Source organism: Mytilus trossulus, chromosome 10 (assembly GCF_036588685.1).
Source record: "Mytilus trossulus isolate FHL-02 chromosome 10, PNRI_Mtr1.1.1.hap1, whole genome shotgun sequence".
NCBI classification, from domain to species: domain Eukaryota; kingdom Metazoa; phylum Mollusca; class Bivalvia; order Mytilida; family Mytilidae; genus Mytilus; species Mytilus trossulus.
In genome coordinates this window covers 67,401,483-67,418,505 of record NC_086382.1, presented here as the reverse complement: position 1 = coordinate 67,418,505, position 17,023 = coordinate 67,401,483, and the positions used below count along the sequence as shown (strand labels likewise).

The 17,023-nt window shown below is 31.4% G+C and overlaps 1 protein-coding gene across 2 annotated transcripts in view; it reads right to left on the bottom strand.

Moving 5' to 3' along the window:
* LOC134688403 (CNK3/IPCEF1 fusion protein-like) overlaps positions 1 to 17,023 on the bottom strand; it is a 42,444-nt gene that overhangs the window by 7,213 nt on the left and 18,208 nt on the right. The window contains exons 11-16 of one of the 2 annotated variants that reach the window (XM_063549105.1): positions 9,898 to 9,965; positions 7,738 to 7,804; positions 5,974 to 6,012; positions 4,066 to 4,114; positions 923 to 1,077; positions 92 to 168 (exon numbers count right to left, since the gene is read on the bottom strand). In XM_063549105.1, coding sequence (XP_063405175.1) covers positions 92 to 168; positions 923 to 1,077; positions 4,066 to 4,114; positions 5,974 to 6,012; positions 7,738 to 7,804; positions 9,898 to 9,965 — 455 coding nt within the window. The remainder of the gene's footprint in view (positions 1 to 91; positions 169 to 922; positions 1,078 to 4,065; positions 4,115 to 5,973; positions 6,013 to 7,737; positions 7,805 to 9,897; positions 9,966 to 17,023) is intronic. The other variant, XM_063549106.1, reaches the window with a different exon arrangement.

Below are 17,023 nucleotides of genomic sequence, written 5' to 3'. Positions count from 1 at the left end.
GAATCATATCAAACAGAAGTGGCACTTATTTGATCATCAATGCTAAGAATTATGCATGTAAAACAGAATACAGCGGAGATGAACCACTTACTATTTACTGGTTTTGACCTCTGGAGCTGGGGAAACTTGGAAAGCAGGTAGATGTATAACACCCTCAGCCTTCTGATCCTGAAAAACACAGATTTTATGTTGATTAACAAGCAAGTCTAAAGTAAATAATATATCTTGTTTGGTAAGAGTTTACAATTGTAATGGTCTAGCTACATAAAATGGATGATGTCACAGATTTTAATAGAGTAAAACATAACTTAACACACTGTCCTGTAGCAAGTCAGGAATATGGCAATTGTTATCATCAGTTCATTTCTATGTATGTTGACGTTTGTTTTGGTTGCACTTCAGTGTTCCTGATGTTTTGTGCTTTTTCTATTCCCAATAGTTGATGTTGTTCCCTCAGTTTTAGTTTGTAACCAGTTTTTTTTTCTTTCTCTCAATCAACTTATGCCTTATAAACACCAATACTGTTGCCTTTATCTTATATACATTTGATGTATTAACCATTTTATTTCCATATATCTGTAGAAGAATATTCTAACTGTAGTACTAGGATTACATTGCCACATTAGCTTTGTCTTGTTTCCTTGTCTGTTCACACTACTGTAGATTCTTTATTATTCGTTGGATACTAATTTTCGTGGGTTTTGTGGGTACAGGTGAACAACGAATTCAAATGTTCAACGACTATAATATTTTCAATAGGCTTTGTATACAGAGATTGGCAAACTCACAAAATCAAATATCCATGAATTGCAAACTTTCAGTAATCCACGAAAAATTGATACCCACAAAAATAAATTTATGAAACCACAGTAATTTGAATGGTGTATCTAAACATCAGAAGTAACACCCTGATTCATCTTACCATTTTATTTTTATAGTAGAAGAGATTATAATTCTTCATCACACACCATCTTTTGACCCACTTAGAACTGAAGGCTCCTCCTCGATCACTACGTTTCTTATACAACCAACCCTCACAGTCACCTTGACCTAAATCTTTACACGAAACTCGACGATCTGAAAAAAAAACCAAAAGTTAGCAATAATCCAGTTTTATCAATTCAAAAAAATACACCAATGATATTTGTTTTAATGCTTTACACAGGGTTGATTCTAGTCAATCAGCGTTAACAATGCATCCATTAATCATGTCATATTGTAAGTTAATAACAGTAGCAATGTGACACATGACATTTATGGGAAATTGCACAAAACTCATAGTTATCTGTTCTGACATCATGCACATTCTTTTTTTTCTTTTTTTTTTCAGCCTTTATTTTTTAAAGTAAGTTTTATTGAATATTTCAGTTTCTAAAAGCAGAAAATATATTGAGCATGAAAACAATGAGCAGTTATATATCTTTATAAGTTTATATTAGAAGTTGAATAAAAAATTGAAAATGAATAAAAAGTCATAAATAATCAATTGTTGACTTCTGCTATCAGTTGATAGTATATGATATATCAACCCCACAGTTATTACTTTCCCTCTCAGACTTTATCCTTTGGAGATATATATCTCTTGTGTTGATAAATAATTGTACAAACTTCATCAAAAGTCAACAAATATTTAGTTATATATGACTTTTTTATTCATTTCCAAATGTATGTCCATACACTCCTGAGATGATTGCTACCCAGTCCAAAATAAGCCAACTTGCAGCCATGTGAACATTAATGCAATGAACTATATGTTTAATGGCAATAATACAATGTACTATATATTGAATTTCTGACTTTTCTGTAAATTCAGTCCGAGTGATATAATTAAGTATTCTATGAATTTGATTTTCTATAACAATGATTTTTATGTTTTACAGTAATCGTTTCAATGTTCCACATATTCCCTATATAATATAAAAACAGCATTCTATAGAATCTTGCATTATAAATAATTATTCTATAAATTTTGATTAAACTTACCTTTACATAGGAATGCTTCATAATTTACCAAAACAGAACAAGTTACTATATAGTAATGAAACTCTATGCAACATGTACGAAAATAATTTTCAACTGAATACAAAGAGCTGAAGGGTACATTGTTCATGAAAAAAGTAACAAAACACCAATCAAATTATAAGATCTTGAGGCAACATACTGTCCTCAAAAAGAGACTGGGGTCTCAACAAAATCTGAGGCTTAAGGTGTGAGACCTTGGTTCAGGGAGATAACTCTTTAAATCAGTTATGTGTTTGTCAAAGTCAAGTTTCATCAACGTATAACCTGAAACAGATTGAAAATAATCTATGTCACATAGAAGCTTAGAATACATTTATAACTAGAGGCTCTAAAGAGCCTGTGTCGCTCACCTTGGTCTATGTGAATATTAAACAAAGGAAGCAGATGAATTCATGACAAAATTGTGTTTTGGTGATGGCGATATGTTTGTACATCTTACTTTACTGAACATTCTTGCTGCTTACAATTATGACTATCTATAATGAACTTGGCCCAGTAGTTTCTGTGAAAAATGTATGAAAATTGTTAAAAATTGACTATAAAGGACAATAACTCCTTAGGGGGTCAATTGACCATTTTGTTCATGCTGACTTGTTTGTAAATCTTACTTTGCTGAACATTTTTGCTGATTACAGTTTAACTCTATCTATAATAATATTCGAGATAATAACCAAAAACAGCAAAATTTTCTTAAAATTACCAATTCAGGGACAGCAAACCAACAACGAGTTCTCTTGATTCATCTGAAAATTTCAGGGCAGATAGGACATGACCTGGTGAACAATTTAACCACGTGTCAGATTTGCTCTAAATGCTTTGGTTTTTGAGTTATAAGCCAAAAACTGCGTTTTACCCCTATGGTCTATTTTTAGCCATGGCGGCCATCTTGGTTGGTTTTGTGGGTCACAACACACATTTTTTTAACTAGATACCCCAAAGATGATTGTGGCCAAGTTTGGATTAATTTGGCCCAGCAGATTCAGAGGAGAAGATTTTTGTAAAAGATATATAAAATTTACGAAAAATGGTTAAAAATTGACTTTAAAGGGCAATAACTTCTAAAGGGGTCAACTGACCATTTTGGTCCTGTGGACTTATTTGTAAATCATACTTTGCTGAACATTATTGCTGTTTACAGTTTATCTTTATCTATAATAATATTCAAGATAATAACCAAAAACAGCAAAATTTCCCTAAAATTACCAATTCAGGGGCAGCAACCTAACAACCGGTTGTCTGATTCATCTGAAAATTTCAGGGCAGACAGAACTTGACCTGATCAACAATTTAACCCCCATGTCAGATTTGCTCTAAATGCTTTGGTTTTTGAGTTATAAGCCAAAAACTGCATTTTACCCCTATGTTCTATTTTTAGCCATGGTGGCCATCTTGTTTGGTTTGGCAGGTCACGCCACACATTTTTTAAACTAGTTACCCCAATGATGATTGTGGCCAAGTTTGGTTTCATTTGGCCCAGTAGTTTCAGAGGAGAAGATTTTTTTAAAAGTTAACGACGCCGGACGACGACGACGGACGCTGGACGCCAAGTGATGAGAAAAGCTCACTTTGCCCTTCGGGCCAGGTAACCTAAAAAGGGTTGACACAAACGTACTGATGATTTTAAGAGTTATTTCCCTTTACCTAGGTCTACCTCCTTAAATAAATGTAAGTAAAATATCTTTAAGAATTATACAGGTAAAACATGTGGAGCACAGTCTGCCACCTGTTTCTGAGCACTTGAGATCACTTTTGTTTTTTGGGGGTATTGTTACTCATCAGTCATTGACTTGCTATGTTATTTGATATAAGAAGATGTGGTGTGAGAGCCAATAAGACAACTCTCCACCAAAGTCACAATAAATAAAAGTAAACCATTATAGGTCAAGGTACAGACTTAACTCTTCAACATGGAGCCTTAGCTCACACTAAATTTGTAGACAGTTTGTCTTTGGTAATTTTAGTTTTTTTGACTATGCATCATTGGTTTGTTTTTGACCCATGAGTTTGGAATTTTACGACTCTGTTTAACATGGCTTTACTCACTTAAATCTGTTCCTCCCCTCCGTGTTTTCCTCCTCATTGTCACATTATGCTGTAAAACAATACAAAACATTTTATGAATAAAGTTAAGTTAATTTAAGTAAATATAATTTGTATACTAGACTCAATCAAATCTTTCATATAGAACCTCAGCTCAGTTAAGTCAGTGCATCAGTATTGACATAATTTACCAACAAACTTTGCTTGAATTAACAATTGATAAATCAATATATCATGATGAACTACAAGGTTCCAACTCCTTCAGGAAAAGCTGACTTTGATGGTTTCTGACAGTTTTTCAGGGACAATTTTGGTCATCAAGCCTTTCAGTTGCCGTTCAAGCTTCCCATTTGGTGTTGAAACCATTTGCATTTGTTAACGATTTATATATAAAATAGAAGATGTTGTATGATTGCCAATGCGACAACTCTCCACAAGAAACCAAAATAACACAGCAACTAACAACTATAGGTCACTGTACCGCCTTCAACAATGAGCAAAGCCCACACCGCATAGTAGATGTCTTTTCTGATTTTAAGCTGCTGGCTTACTGCATGTTTCAATGACATATACCCACACATGCTTTTCATGATTTTGTTTAACAAAATAGATGTATGCAAATAAGCAGAATAATGGGCAAGGAAAAGCAGTCCCGAACCAGATCTTTAAATTAATATATCACCATAATACCTAAATTAACCCGTTAGTTTTCTTGTTTGCATTGTTTAACATTGTCATTTTGGGCCCTTTATTGCTGACTATGCTGTATGGGCTTTGCTCATTGTTGAAAGCCGTACAGTGACCATTATAGTTGTAAATTTCTGTGTCATTTTGGTCTTCTTTTTTACATAATATTTATTTTGACAGTCCGTAACTTTATTTTAAACAATTAACAACTGTTGAAATAATATTTGTGTTTTGGATGATTCAGTTTTTTTTTTTATTCTGATATGTATATAAATGACATATTATGTCTTTTGAAGTGACCTTCTTAGCATGCTTATAGTGACCTTAACAAAACAGGAAATCAAACAGGATGTTGTATCTATAATCCTACATATACAGATTTTATCAATGACTTAAGTTTTTTCATAGTTTCTACACTACATATAATACACTATAATTAAGCTGTTAAGATCGAAAGTTTCAAAAGAAATCGTTATCACTTCAAAACATTATATCAGATCAATTAACATGCTATAAAGCAGAATATTTATCCTTTTTAGGAAAAGTTAGTGTTTTGTTTTTATCTAAGCTTGACTAAACAGAGCAACAAGAGATTTCATTATGCATTTTCATTTGGACAACTAGTCTTCAGATACTAATTTACTACTTGAATATTGGTGGACTTTTGAAATAGGTAAACGAATTAAAAAAATATTGGACTTGGTTTACTGAAAGTCAGTCTATATAACATGTATAATAATGCATCCAAAAAAATATTTTTTGTCAGACATTGGCTTAAACTTCATGGAAAACTGAAAAGGTATAAGTCTAGTGCCAGTGTATTATTTGCCAAAAGGTAATTTATCTTAAAATAAAAAAAAAACAAAAAAAAACCACCTAAATCATTCAATTTTATCTATTATTTTCATAAGTTTTAAGATCTGTCCTGTTGCCTTTTTTATCTGTTGTTAATTTTAAAACATGAATCCCATAATTCTACCAGCTGTTATAAAATTTTAAAACCAAAATCATTATTGCAATTCACTAATAAATAAACTAATATTCTGATGCAAGGATAAAAGAAAAAAAAAAAATCAATTTCAACAGCTATTCAGAATTAAAAGCAGAGCATTTTTAAAGATTTTCCTATGCCATTAAGCCTAGTGTGAAAGTCAGTCTGGGAAATTGACAATTAATTTATAAGCCTGCAGTTAAGACTTTATTTCACTGTAAGCACAATCTCACCAAGGATCTTATCATTGTGTACTTCTTTGTAGTTCTGATCTAGTAAATTGTACTAATAGTGTTATATATAAATCTATTTACAAATTAACTACTGTGGATTCATTATTATTCGTTGGATACCAATTTTCGTGGATTTCATGGGCACAGTCAAACCATGAAATTAAATATTCAACAAATGATAATTTTTCTATAGTTTGTATGCAGACATCAGCAAAACCACGAAATTAAATATCCACGAATATGCAAATTTTTCTTAATCCACGAAAATTGGTACCCACGAAAATAAATGAATCCACAGTACTGTAAATTCAGAAATTAATGCGAGGTTTTTATTATTGCGAAAAATGCGACTGAGTTATAAACGCAAAAATTTAAACTGGCATTTTGAAATATTTCATATGATTTTAACAGGATTTTTCTCAAAATCTTAAAAATTAAAATCGCATTTAAATCTAAAATGACAAATTCGCAATAATAAATGCACGCAATAATTTCTGAATTTACAGTATTAAAATTTTATGTTTCAGGGATATATTTATCAAATTGTTTTATTAGCAAAATGTCTCTGAACAATAACAATTTACTTTAATATTGAACTTTGGATCTTGATTGAAAAGTGAACAAAATGAGATTGAAGCAGAATCAATTTCAACTGAACTTTAATATAATAAACGTCCCATGCTTTTCACTTCCCCACTTTTACATGTCTGGGCATACATATGTTTATGTTAAATTTCTGTCCAGCAGTTTACATACATTGTTTTGTATGATGTTTGATGATAGATATAGGAAAATGTGGTATAAAGTAAAATCACAAAAATACTGCTCAGGGGAAAATCAAATTGAAAAGTCCCTAATCAAATGGCAAAATCAAATGACAAAACACATCAAAAACGAATGGACAACAACTGTCATATTCCTGACTCGGTACAGGAATTTTCATATGTAGAAAATGGTGGATTAAACCTGGTTTATGTTGTATGAGTGCCAATGAGACAAATCTCAATCCAAGTCTTGTCTTTGGTTTTATATGTCAGAATCCTCTTTTATCTATGTGGTGCCATTACAATTTTGGTTTCTTACCCCTACTTTTCTTTTATCAAATTATGTTTTTAACACCCCCTATAAGCACTATTTTGTGGCGGTCAGTTTTAATTGGTGCTGGAATCAGGAGTTCTGGGAAAGAATCACCAACTTTCCTAACTGACAATCCTATTCAATTAAGATGGCAGGTGTGAGCACCTGCCACATGGAGAATTCAATCTCACAACCTTAGTGGGGGTCTCATTGGGGGGTTTCGATCCCGGATCCCGCTTACTATTTTGTCAGATTCCCGTATCCTGCTTACACTATGTACGTAAGCAATTCTCATATTTTTGTCATTTCCCAGGTCCCGCTAGACCTCATTTCCCGTTTTCACGACACAATAGTTTGACTTTCACGCGTCACGCTTACAAAAAATCGGCAATCCAGCGTCACGCTTAGACCCCAATGAGACCCACCTCAGTGTTGACAGGCTAGTGATACAGAAGTTCAACTGCTTTAAAGACTACTCAGCCACTCAGGCTTAAATCTTAAACTTTATTGCCTGCATTCATTATTGCGATTTTTTAAAATGGACAAAAATGCGAGATTAACTCTAGTGATTTTAGGAAAATTTGTATACAGATATATGTATCAGATATCAGTGTTCTAATTATTGCAATCTCACCCAGCTGCATTAATAAATACCTCTCACATATTTGTGAATTTACATTAGCTTACCTCCATCTGTGGTGCTTTGTTGATAGGTATTTTCTGAGGTACACCTCCCACTATTATTGTTGTGTAACTGTAATTATAAAAACACATTTAACCACTGACTATTTATCTATACTATCTAAGAAGACATTAATCAGGATGTTATTTTTTTCTTTATCATTATTTTACATAGGTGCTCTATATATATATATAGCTTGCTCAAATGTATTGGTTTTGCATATTGTTGAAGGCCATAGGGTGACCCTTATTTGCTTACTTCTATATCATTTGGTTTCTGAGGTCTTATTATAAGCCATCATATCACATCAAATTATTTTTATACAGTTTCTGTTGTGAAAAGGTAAAATTTCCATTAATCTCAGTGACTGTGTGTCTAGGATTTTCCTGCAACTTTTCAATTTCAATTGATGTTGGACATCAAATAACACAAACAACTCTATGTGCGTACATCAGCACTATTATAAATTATATTATAGAAAACTAATCAAATAAACTGTTAACACAGAAATATGCCTACATATAAAAAAGAAGATGTGGTATGATTGCCAATGAGACAACACTCCACAAAGAGACCAAAATGACAATGAAATTAACAACTATAGGTCATCATACAGCCGTATGTTCTGATAATAAAATGCAAATGATACAACTGAAATGCTATTACTGACTACCATTAGACTGACCTAGTCATAAACCTGAACATCTACACCAGGATTAAGTGAAATAAACCAGTAGACCACGACTGAGGGTTTTCTCAATTGGAATGAAATGTGCCAATGCTTACATGGCTTATACAAATGTTAACCAAATATACAGGAATTACCATAGGTTCCCCTTAAACTACCAGTAACCATGAATATCAAACTTCCTTATAAATTGCTGACACTGCAGTTATCCAACACTGTTCAATACCTGATCCTCTAAAGAACTTAGCACAATAATATACTAGATTAGCTATGATACACTAAATAATGATATCCACAAAGATGACTAAAAAATTAACTTCCTTAAAAAATTGAAGTACAACCTAAGTCTAAATCTAGGTCCAAAGTATTCATATTTTATAAAAAGCTTGCAATAGCTTATATTTGTATTGTATATGTGAACCAAATGAAAATGATATTCATATTCAATCAGAACAAAATTCAGCATGATATGTAACTAATTGTTATACAATAATACCAAAAAACATACAGTTTACATGCATGGAAGGATCACAATGAATGAAAACACAGCTTCTTCTTGAAGTTTTGTACAATAACAAAATGAACTTAACTATATTACATCCGATACCATTTCTCTGATTTATATGTTTTATTAAACACACCAGTGCAAAACCCTATGTTTTTCAGTGACTGCTTAAGAGGCAGTTCTAGTCATGCTTCAGTGATTCCCTATATAATCAACCAAAATTTTCCAAGAAAAAGACCCCCCCCCCTCCCTTAATCTGCCTATGTTCTTGATCCTTGTTTGCAAGGGACTTGTTTGATAATAAAGGAAAAGTACATATTTCTAATTCTAACATGACGTCCTTCAAACGCTTTGAGTACACACCCGTGGTAAAATATGAATATATTTCATGGGCTGTTCCCATTGTACCCCCACGTCATATGTTTTTTAATGAATGAGCGACTCGACGTCATAGAACAATGACGTCAGAATATAAGCAATTTACGGGAAAATACATGCTTGTGAAACGGAAAATCATCACAACAAGGAAACGTTAACAAATGATGCTAAAATGAGTTATATTAGCCGTTTTTGTATACATATGAGACATATAAGTACAATAATAATTAGATTAATCTAAAATTATCTAAATATGTTATTATAAAAAGTTTAAGCATCATCATTTATTCAGTTTGCTCCGTTATTTTACGTCAATTTAATAGTGCGTTTATATATTGGAACGGCAAATAATGCCATCACCTAGAGCGTTTCGATCCAAAATAATTGCCGTATTTGTCCTATTAGAATCAAAATAATTCATGGGGGCTTGAATATATCTAGATTTTACCACGGGTTGTCCCTTTATGCCGATATTTTACCCCTCGCTATCGCTCAGGGTAAAATATTTGTCATAAAGGGCCAACCCGTGGTAAAATCACGATATATTCAAGCCCCCATGAATTATTTCTTAAGTAATTATGTTGTAAACCATACCTGACTTGACTTTGGTCATCACCATTAGGGTCTTTATGTGTAGAATTTCCTTCAACTTTTTTATTCTCCTGCAATGAAAATAGTTTTCCTGTAATATGTGTAATATAAATTTTAAGTAGAAATCCCTCGTTCCTTTGTAATTAACACCTAATTGTTAACAACATGTTATATAGTGTTATTATCCGTTGAATCAAGATGATATATTTTATATATGATGTATCTGGTTTCCTGGATGATGTAAACTTTGTCTCGAATATAAGTATCTGCAGTGTCACACAAAAACTCATCCTTAAATAGGTCAATGGCCTTACTACTTAGATTGTGTATTTCAGGAAATTATTGGACAATTCAGGTAATTAAATAATAATCACTTGTAATATATTCAACAGAAAAGGTTTAAACCCTAAACATATGTTAAATGAGGTTAATGTGGATTCACTTATTTTTGTGAGTACCAATTTTTTGCAGAATAAGGATTTTTTTCTTACTTGTTCGTGGATATTTAATTTCATGGTTCACCTGTACCCACAAAATCCATGACAATTGGTATCCAACAAACAATAATGAATCCACAGTATTTAGTTAACATATATTGGTCTCCCAGTTCTTTAGATATTTTTTTATTAAGTTTAATTACAATTACATTTGAGGTCCTGTGATGGCAATAATTAACACTATCCCTAGGATAGAATCTACAAACATGATCACATTCCAAACTTAGCTCAAGAGAATTTCTCTGTTGTAATTTTTAAGTAGAAAAATATAATATTACCAAAGCAATATTCCTGAGTTAAAGGGTCTAACCAATTTATAAAAAGAATTAACAAATATTCCCTCAGTCTATTTTCAGCTTTCATTTAAAGACATACTATACTGAAAATATCTCTGGTCGAATTTTAACTTTTGAAATAAAGTATTTTTATAGGCATGCACTAATTATAAGAATGATTGAGTTATCTTTCTTAAAACATTTTTTTCAGAAGTGCTCTTATATTTAGAGGCTTAATATGTAGACACAGTAAGAATTGATTCAATGGCAAACATTTTTTGAAAGACAAATTGTGGACACAAACCCACCTGATTTTAATTGTTTTAAATTACAGATTTGACATAAAGCAATGCTTTTAAATAAGTTTTTTTTTTGGTAAATTCATTTCTTTTGCCATGAAACCTCAGTTTCAAAAGGTAAAAATTACAAATTGTTGTTGTATGAGAAATCTATTAAAATCTTACACTGACTGACCCATTCTATTTCAATGAATCAATTTTAAGGATCATTAACATCCCATTAGATTAGCATATAACCTCTAACACTTCAGTTTGTCACTTGGTCTTAAACTTTCCTAGAACAACATGCACAGTACTAATGTCACCAGGTATTTAAGATCTTGTAAGAATTTATTTTTTACCTTTAAAAATTTTAGATGATGATGAATGAAAATTATATCAGAAATATTTTCAATATTTAAATAAATACCCACTTGCATATAACATAATGAAGGGCATAACTCAAGAATGGTGAAATACCATTGCTACCCATATCCATACTACATGTACAAGATCTAAATTTTGAGGAAGTTAGCATTGCATGTTATAAGTTTATCTCATTTGGTTGAGGCAAACTTTAGTGACAGAACGGAAAAAAACCCCAAGCATTCTCTTTTAGTGACACCGACCAAATTCAAACTTGATCTGTATTTTTTAGTAATAAGCATAATTCACCATAAGGTTCATAACATTTAGTTGAGGCATACTAAAGTTATATAACAGAAACCAACTAAGGAAAATATAGATTGAAGGACAGACATATATTTTGAAAATGGCAAAAATGATGAGCTCTTTTTAAATTTGTACAGATTTTAACATATGGATAAGGAAGTTTTGTAGAAAGTAATTAAAAACTTTATTTTGACAAATATCAAAAATGTTTGCCAGTATGAATAAACAGCTGCGTCATGAGCTCATGATACGCCCAACATCTTGTGTGGAATATTTATGCAATAATCATGATTAGTTTCTGTGAAAGTTTTAAGCAATAACCATTTATTGTTTTTGAGACACGGGGGGACATGTGAAACCCCTCACCCTGTTTTTTTTTTTACAAAATACACAATAACTCAAAAATAAAATTTTAAGTCATCACCAAAAGGTATACAGATCTTTTAAATTAGATTAATATAACTAAGAAGTGTGTACAGTTTCAAGCAATAATCATAAATCATTTTTGAGATACGGCACAACATGTAAAATACCCCCTCCCCCTTTTTTACCAAATACTCAACAACTCAAAAATGAAATTTTGAATAATCACCAAAAAGTATAAAGATATCAAAATTAATATATTTAAGAAGAGTGTAAAGTTTTAAGCAATAATCAAGAATCGTTTTTGAGATACGATGTGACATGTGAAAAAAAAATACCCCTGTTTTAGGAACAAAGTGCCATAACTCAAAAAGTTTTAATCTTATTTTCACCAAAAAGTATACAGATCATTTGACCATCATAAGAAACAACTATATTAAGTTTCATGAAAGTTAGATAAGTCGTTCTCAAGTTACAGTGCGACATGTTTACGCCGGACAGACAGAAGGACAGACAGATGGACACCGGACATTTGTATACCATAATATGTCCCGTCAATATTTTGACGGGTGTATAAAAACTGTAACAAGAGACCATAGTTTGTATCACAGTCTGCTTAAGGCATCTATAAAAATTCTACTGGATGAATTGTGTCACTGAAGATTTCCAATGTTTGGCAAGGATCTAATGTTTCCTACCCTGGGTTTAATATAATCATAGGGGTAGCATGGTAGGGTCAATAGTGGTGCAGGAATTAATTGCCACTACTTCAGCAGCACATACTTGAGGTAAACACCAGTTTTTAGTAGTGTTTGTGTTTCTCTTTCTTTATAGTTTTCTGTGTGACGTTTTGTAAATTGTTGTTTATATGTTGACTATGGTGTTTTCTGCCTTTCTTTGACTAAAATAGTTTTTGTCTGCTAATTTGATATCTTCTCTCCTTTAATGTTTGTTAGGCCCCTTAGCAAACATGTAATTTCCATTTTCTTATTATTGTTTTAAGACCCCTACATGATGCTCGGTATTCTATTTTCTTTTATCCATGATATCCAGACTATTTCCATATCTCCAATTAATGTGTATATCCATTTAAAAAGCAGCCTAAGTGTTCCATTCGTTCCAAAAGCCTACACAAGAACTAGCCTGTACTTTGCCTTGCAGAGAGTACAGACATGACAGAGCAGTCTATATTTTTATAATTTCATAGTCTAGTTTCATATTTTGTTGGAATTTTGATTTGAAACTAATTCATAATGTTCAAAGACAATTTCTACTCCTACATGTCATCCTTACCTAAATCATATATAATTCTATATTTGTGTGCCTCACATATATATCCAATGAAATTTTAACTCCACAAAAATAAGTAAATTATTTCCAGGCATCAACTTCACAATAAAAGTAGTTGTTTGAAGTCACATTTTATCCATTTATGTATAAATTTTATATTAACACTAAGAATTAAAATAATATTATAATATCCCAAGACATATAAAACAAGAGAAGATTTGATCCCCAATGTTTAAGGATCTAGGGTATTATCTCAGTAATTAACAGACACAAACTTCCTGTTGTTTTTAACTTGTACTTGTACATATACATATTATTGACAAATGTATTGTTCAAAATTTTAAACCATAAATTTCCCTATAAGTTTTAACAACTTGTTTAACTTTCAATTATAGTTATATATTTTTGACATATATAATTTTATTGCTTTTAAATAGAAAATTTCTGATGGGTTTAATCATAGTACAAAGTGACAACTTTACTTGTTACATTTCAATTAGCATATGAATTACTGCAATTGAATGCTGGTTACGAACAAAGTTGTATCAATGATGCTTCAAATTAAACCAGGAAGTAAATCGTAATGTTAATGATCATGCTGATGGTCTCAACTTACCATGGTTACTTTAAACAGGTATATTTATTCCTCTCTCATTAAAATTATAAGGAAGATGAAAGTATAAAAAAGCTTAAAAAGTGAAGGTCACTAGGTTTTAATCGTGAAGCTTTTTGATTAATCATCCCCTATAAATAATTATACTTTTATAGTTTTGTGTCTAGATTATCTTTAAAATACAACAATAGCGGGGTGTACATGTTCAAGTAGGGGAAATAAAAGAGAAATGAACTAGCTCACTGTTTCAACAAACTGCGGAAACTTGCACTGTAACGAAAGATAATTTAACTCCTCCCCCTTTTACAGTGGGTGTGAGAGTATTTGAACATGTCAGATTGTTCACCTTCTCCTTGCTTCTTTATAAATTACTTTTTCCCATATAAATTGTAAGTGTATTCCCCATTGATTTTTAAAGGGGAAAAAAAAGTTTGTTCAACATGTTTAATTTCTTTATAAATTCAAAGTTTCAACATTGAGCATTTCAAAACAAAATTGTTTTCTCTGGACATGCTGGTATCAATCTCTACTGGTTAATTTTTGACAGATACATGTATTCCCAAAATTTTTAGATTTGACACATTTATCACCAAAATAATCCCACTTTTAATTTATGATAAATGCATAATGAATACTTTTTTTTATATCAATGATAAAAATATTTCCCTATCTAAATCTGCTTTTTAATCAAACAACTAAAGAATGAAAGGCCAGGCTTTTAATCAGTGTATTCTATATATTGTCAGAAATGTTTCCTCTTTGTATTGATTTCATTACCAAAACTTAACTTTTAAATGTTTCACTAGTTTTCTTCTGTGACTTGATAATACCCATATAAAGCAGTACTACATGTACTAGTTCAAATCAATGTTAATTTCCTTAATTTCTTTCATGACTTTTATTTTGAAGTAAATTATTTGATCTAACCATAAATAGTAACCAATAAATCCATTCACAGAGATATATTATAGTTCTAAAATAGTGTTAAAAAATAGAGGTAATTCCTGAAACATATGTCATATGTATGTCACATATACAATGCAACCAGAATCAACCATATAATATTAATTAACACTACCATTAGATATCTAATGTTGCTCACCAAACAACGTTATAATGGGACTATTTTTCTATTATAGTTATCAAGGTTATACATGTAGGTTGAAAAACAAGAGGCTCTCAAGAGCCTGAATCGCTCACCTTAATTCTTTTGGGTAAATCTCTCATCAATGATTATTTTGGCTTTTCAATTTATTTAAATGTTCTTTGGATCCTCCTATTTTCTTCAAAAGCAAAAAAAAATCATTTTCTCCTATGTTCTATTTTAGCAATAGGAGCTATGTTTCTTTACATACAAGGAAATAAAATTTATACTAGATACTCTGAAACTCATTTAGCCTAAGTTTAGCTGCACTTTTAAAGGAGAACATTTTTTAAAGTAAGTCAACATGATGAACAAATTGTGAAAAAAGTCTTTAAAGGGCAATAACTCCTTAAGGGGTCAATTGACAATTTTGGTCAAATTGACTTATTTGTAGATCTTATTTTGCTGAACATTATTGCTGTTTACAGTTTATCTCTATCTATAATAGTATTCAAGATAATAATCAATAAACAGCTGCGCCATGAGCGCATGATACGCCCGACGTCTTGTTTGGAAGTTTTATGGAATAATCATAAATAGTTTCTGAGAAAGTTTTAAGCAATAACCATATATTGTTTTTGAGACACGGCGGGACATGTGAAACCCCCAACCCTGTTTTTTTTTTTACAAAAAACTAAATATCACTAAAATAAAATTTTGAATCAAAACCAAAAAGTATACAGATCTTTAGATTAATATAACAAAGAAGTGTGTAAAGTTTTAAGCAATAATCATAAATTATTTTTGAGATACGGCGCGACATGTAAAAAAAACCTCCCCTGTTTAACAAAATACTCAATAACTCCAAAATAAAGTTTTTAATCATCATCAAAAAGTATACAGATCTTTAGATTAATATAACAAAGAAGTGTGTAAAGTTTTAAGCAATAATCATAAATTGTTTTTGAGTTACGGCACAACATGTAAAAAAAAACCTCCCCCTGTTTTACAAAATACTCAATTACTCAAAAACGAAATTTTGAATCATCACCAAAAAGTATACAGATCTTTAGATTAATATAACAAAGACATGTGTAAAGTTTTAAGCAATAATCATAAATCGTTTTTGAGATATGGTGCGACATGTAAAAAAAACCTCCCCCTTTTTTACAAAATACTCAATAACTCAAAAATAAAATTTTGAATCATCACCAAAAAGTATACAGATATTAAGATTAATATAACTAAGAAGTGTTTAAATTTTTAAGCCATAATCAAGAATCGTTTTTGAGATACGGTGCGACATGTGAAAAAAACACACCCCTGTTTTAGTTACAAATTGCCGTAACTCAAAAAGTTTTAATCTTATTTTCACCAAAAAGTATACAGATCATTTGACCATCATAAGAAACAACTATGTTAAGTTTCATGAAATTTGGATAAGTCGTTCTCAAGTTACGGTGCGACATGTTTACGCCGGACAGACAGACGAACGGACAGACAGACGGACAGACAGACAGACGGACGGACGGACACCGGACATTTGTATACCATAACCATAATACGTCCCGTCAAAATTTTGACGGGCGTATAAAAACAGCAAAATTTCCTTAAAATTATCAATTCAGGGGCAGCAACCCAACAACAGAATGTCTGATTCATCTGAAAATTTTAAGGCAGATAGATCTTGACCTGATAAACATAACACCTGTCAGATTTGCTCTAAATGCTTTGGTTTTTTGAGTTATAAGCCAAAAACTGCATTTGACCCCTATGTTCTATTTTTAGCAATGGCGACCATGTTTGTTGATAGATCAAAATTTCGGATACAATTTATAAACTAGATACTCTAGGAAACATTCAGTTAAAGTTTGGAAGTATTTGGTCCAGTAGTTATAGAGGAGAAGATTTTTGTAAAAGATTACTAAGATTTAGGAAAAATGGTTAAAAATTGACTATAAAGGGCAATAACTTGTAAAGGGGTCAACTGACCATTTCGGTCATGTTGACTTATTTGTAAATCTTACTTTGCTGAACATTATTGCTGTTTACAGTTT